This window comes from Triticum aestivum, chromosome 7D (assembly GCF_018294505.1).
Source record: "Triticum aestivum cultivar Chinese Spring chromosome 7D, IWGSC CS RefSeq v2.1, whole genome shotgun sequence".
Taxonomy (NCBI): Eukaryota; Viridiplantae; Streptophyta; class Magnoliopsida; order Poales; family Poaceae; genus Triticum; species Triticum aestivum.
The window spans coordinates 168,204,399-168,209,086 of record NC_057814.1 but is presented as its reverse complement, the minus strand read 5'-3'; the positions used below and the strand labels follow the sequence as shown (position 1 = coordinate 168,209,086).

Below are 4,688 nucleotides of genomic sequence, written 5' to 3'. Positions count from 1 at the left end.
ACGAAGTAAACCTACCCTTTGCAGCCCTAAAATAACCAAGGTGTTCAGACCAGTAGTAAGATCGCAGTTACAAAGTTTTGCTTCGCTCGAAGTAACTTCTTGCTCTGATTCTGGAACTGCGAGCTTAATTGGACGGTCAAAACGTGTTTTCATCCTTCGCTCATTGTTAATTGAGCTTTACTACATCCACGGATAGTTACGGGGGGTTTACGGGCCTGGTCACCCAGCCCACCAGTTAAAATCGGGGGGCGCGATTAATTAGGAGAAGGAGATTAATTAGATGAATTAAAACAGGACAACTCAGCAGGTCCGTAAAGTCTGTGAGGTGGGAGTCCGTGTGTGTAGCATTTTTGTTGTTAATTAGACATGCATGCACTAGAACCGACTTTAACCTCCTCCCTTCCACTTCCACAGTGCTATCTATGCCATAGTGGGCGGCTAGCTAAGCTTTGTAGACGCCCAAGCAAGGAAAACAATATAGTTCCAGTCCACGTCAAGCTTAACAGTACTACTCGCGTGAACTCCCCATAGCCAACCTTTGACTCCCAACTCTTCCCCTACCCTTTTTCTCTCGCCCGTTTTAAATCCCCACACCCCACACGCACAAACGCCGCGAAGAACCACGCGAACCGAACCCACGCACCACCAGGGAAGTGGAGAGAGGCGGCGAAAGACAAGAGAAAACGCAGCCGCCGCCTGGAAGAAAGCGTAGCGTGGGAGCAAGGAGCAGCAGCCGGCAGGCAATGGGCAACAGCATCGGCGGCCGGCGCAAGGGCGCCAAGGTGATGCAGCTGGACGGCACCGCCTTCAGGGTGAAGCCGCCGGCGTACGCGGGCGCGGTGCTGCGCGACCACCCGGGCTTCCAGCTGCTCGAGTCGGAGCAGGTCAAGCTGCTCGGCGTGCGCGCGCGCCCGCTCGAGAACGAGGCGTTGCTCCGCCCGGGCCGGCTCTACTTCCTCGTCGCGCTGCCGCGCCCCACCGTGCCCCCGCGCCGCGCCTGGTCCGGCGCGCTCCACGTCGGCGCGCGGGAGAGGCTCGAGTCGCTCATGCTCACGCGCCGCTCCACCTCAGACCTCTCCTTCCCGACCGCGCCGGCCTCCCCGATGTCCACCGCCTCCGAGGGCGGGCCGGTCCAGCTCAGGATGCGCCTGCCCAAGGCGCAGCTCGCCAAGCTTATGGGCGAGAGCCGGGACGCCGCTGAGGCGGCCGCTAAGATCATGCAGCTCTGCGCCGCCAACGGCGCTGTGACGCCGGAGCGGAGCCCGCGGTTCCTGCCGACGGCGGACTGGGGCACTGGTGGGCTCGCGCAGACGCCAGAGCGGAGCCCGCGGTTCGTGCCGACGCCGGACTGGGGCGCCGGCAGGTTCGCGCAGACCCCAGAGCGGAGTCCCAGGTTCGCCGTGACGCCCGAGTGGGGTGCCAGGTTCATGATGCAGACGCCGGAGATGGCGAAGACGCCGGATAGGTGGTCTGCTCTACCCCGCACGCCGGAGTATGCATCAGCGGACGTCAAGGCCAGCCGCAAGGAGGTAATGCACTGCTTCTTTAAAAAAGTTATTAAAAATATTACTCCATGCTATTAAGGCCTGAATCAAACAACTTGATTGCAATCTAAAATGATCACAGTATAAATTGGTCCTTTTATATTGCTTTTCGTTCATCTGCATTTAAAAAGAAAGTTTCATGGGAAGGGAAACAATGTTTTTTTTTTTGCGAAATAAACAATGTTTTTTCTTTCAAGCAACGGTGGTATTTCATTACCCGGTCAAAAAAATAATGCGGAAACTTTCACCCAAAAGTATGTATTACAACTGTTTATTTTAACCAACACAATTTTTAATAATAAATTAACAATATATATCATATTTTATTTTTCAATACTCTGTTGAACATGCCTTTAAATGCTGTATGGATCTCTCTGTGATTTCATTCATGAATTCAAATGGGGTTCCCGCCCTCATGGTAGTCTAAAATTTTAAAATATATAATTTTTGTAAATGGTTCACACAGTTTACCCAATAAAATTTCTTATGAAATTTATCTTCAACTAATTCATATATCATTATAATCTAATTAAAACATGGCGTGCAAATATTTTTCTCTGTTTCACTCGGTTGATGTAGGAATATGTAAACAAGCCATGGGTTTATCTCTTTATCGATTGTGAAAACAGAAAAAACTACAGAAATATTCCTACGCCATTGGATCCCTACGTGTCCAATGAGGCACCATCTAGAGCTGTTAATAGTGTTACCAATATTTTCCGCCGATGCAGACGTGTCTTAAGTACAGTAGCGTGTTTGAGGTTTTTCCTGACACGTTACTACGTTAGTTATTTGTTGGCGATCAATTCTAGGATTTGACTGGTTGAGTGATGATGCAAAATACAGCTGCTTGTCATACTCCTACTTGAATATCTGGAGGCATAAGACTATTCTCACTTTCTGGCTGCGGATTAAGCATAGCAGTAGCAGTCATAGATCTACCATTTGAAGATGTTTCGCATGCTGAAGTTTCAGAGCGAGTTCTCTGAATCTTAAATGTTGTCAACAGATATTTTAGCAGCCATTGTGATGCTCCTTCCACATTTCTAATAACTACTCTAGTGGAGCTGATCTACAGTCGGATTTGTAGAAAGTCTATGCGTACCAAGGATGATCTTAAATTTCCGTTTCAAAACGTTAGGCCTACCTGAATTATCCTATGGTAGCAGAAGAAACACGCCGAGCGTCACATGTCTGACCAAGTGTCCAGATCGAGAAAATTTCAGGGATCATAACGAGCCAAGTTGCTTGATCCGCTTTATGCCATTAGTGTAGCTCCGGCCGATTCTTTCGGGTCACCGTCACTAATGTTGCAACTTACTGGTTTGATTTATTGTTGAGCACCTCAAAGTCAAACCGGCAATCCAGACCATCAAACTAGCTTTAGGCAGCAGCAGGCAGCCGTTAGATGATGATATGATAACTATCTCACCGAAGTTTTCTCTAGGGTAACTATCGCATTGAAGATTTGAAGTTAAACCTTATCACCATGACAACATTAGCAATCGTTTTCTTTTGGTGCTAATTTTTCTCGCTCGAAGATAAGCAATAATACATCAGCAGAGCTTTTCATTAGGATATGCTTTGATTTTCTCTCTCACAAGTACGCTAAATTATTGTTGGCTTCGTCACGCGATCTTTGTTTCCTGCACTTGCTGTTCAAATCTTGGCTCCTATCGTTTTCGCGTAATGCGCGAACAGATTAGCGTTTGGCTTGAAACGAATTGTCCGTCGCTTTTGCTGACATCTTCTCCTGTGATTTCGTTTGTGGTGTTTCAGAAGCGAACGCGGTTCGTGGCCTTGCCGGATGAGATCATAGCATGATGACTTTCTCGTCCGCCTGAAGCGAGAGAGCTCATTACTGTCTGCAGCACCGCAAGCATGTTGATGGCCTCTTCAGATTCAGAGCGTGGACAGCTCACCCGTGGAACGATAGGGCTAGTGATTCATGGACAGAACTCCGCCTCGTGGAACGTCCAGAGGCTGCAAGAAGTGTTTATTTATCCCAATGGAAGTCGAGGTGATCAAGAGTACCCCGTCCCTATGGAGGCAAGGTGATTTTTGGGCATGCTTTTTCGACAAGAAAGGCACGTTCACCATTCATTCAGCGGATAATATGCTGGTGAGCACCAAAACCAAGCTCGGATACTAGGAGGTAAGAGAGGTTTGGGCGAATATGTGGCAATACTTTGGAGGCAACCCGACTCATTGGGGAATTCGCTCGTGGACTGCACCATGGCGAAGTGCGTATGGGTGCTTGTAGATGAAGACTAGATCATTGATGGTGTGCGTCGCCGTGCCAGTCTATTGTACAGTGAATATATAAATACATGAAAAATATTTAATTTTGTCCAAACATAGACATCTATTTGTCGGTAATCAAGAGAAATATCAATGTACAAATTGGCTTTGGTATGACAATAAAACGGTGCACACTTAGTAAATATAGCTAATCGGTATCGTCCAGACCGATAATAAGCAGCAACACAAATATGAAATAAACATGTAACATTATTAGGAGGAGAGAAGAAAAGAATAATAACAACTTCGATGGCCGATAGTCGTTCATGTTTAATGCTATCATAGGAAGCCTAGATCTGAGAGAGATTGACCTCACGGGTAGGCAATACACTTGGGCAAATAAGTTACAGAATCCAACATATGAGAAGTTGGATAGAGTTTTGACGAGTATCAAATGGGAACAAAATTTTCCTCTGGTAATGGTGTGTGCGTTACAAAGAGGAATATCTGACAAACACACCCCTTCTTGTTGATTCCGATGATGTGGTGCATCATGGAAACAAAAACATCTACTCGTTTGAAATTGCGTGGTTCGAGAGAAAGGATTTCCTTGAGTTGATTGCAAGGGAATGAGCCTTAGAGCAAAGGGGTGCGTCGAATATCAAAAAGTGGCAATTTAAGATTAGACGACAATTTTTGAGGGGTTGGGCTAAGATAATAGTGGTATATATAAGTAGCAGAAGGAGAGGTTGGTTAACGTCATTAACGAACTCGAGAATAACTCGCTCGACATTAATGAGCGGGTGGCTAAAAGAGAGGCTGAGGTCAGTTTGGCGAAGCTTCTCAGAGATGAAGAGATCAACTGGGCGCTTCGAGCTAAAGTGCGTCGCGTGGTTCAAGGGG

The 4,688-nt window shown here is 47.1% G+C and overlaps 1 protein-coding gene across 1 annotated transcript; it reads left to right on the top strand.

The window, feature by feature from the left end:
- The first annotated feature begins 578 nt into the window (after positions 1-578).
- Positions 579-3,997, top strand: LOC123169995 (uncharacterized protein At1g66480). The gene is made up of 2 exons (XM_044587846.1): positions 579-1,529; positions 3,324-3,997. Exons 1-2 carry the CDS (start codon positions 744-746, stop codon positions 3,366-3,368), a joined length of 831 nt encoding a protein of 276 aa, XP_044443781.1. The 5' UTR covers positions 579-743; the 3' UTR covers positions 3,369-3,997.
- Positions 3,998-4,688: the final 691 nt, after the last annotated feature.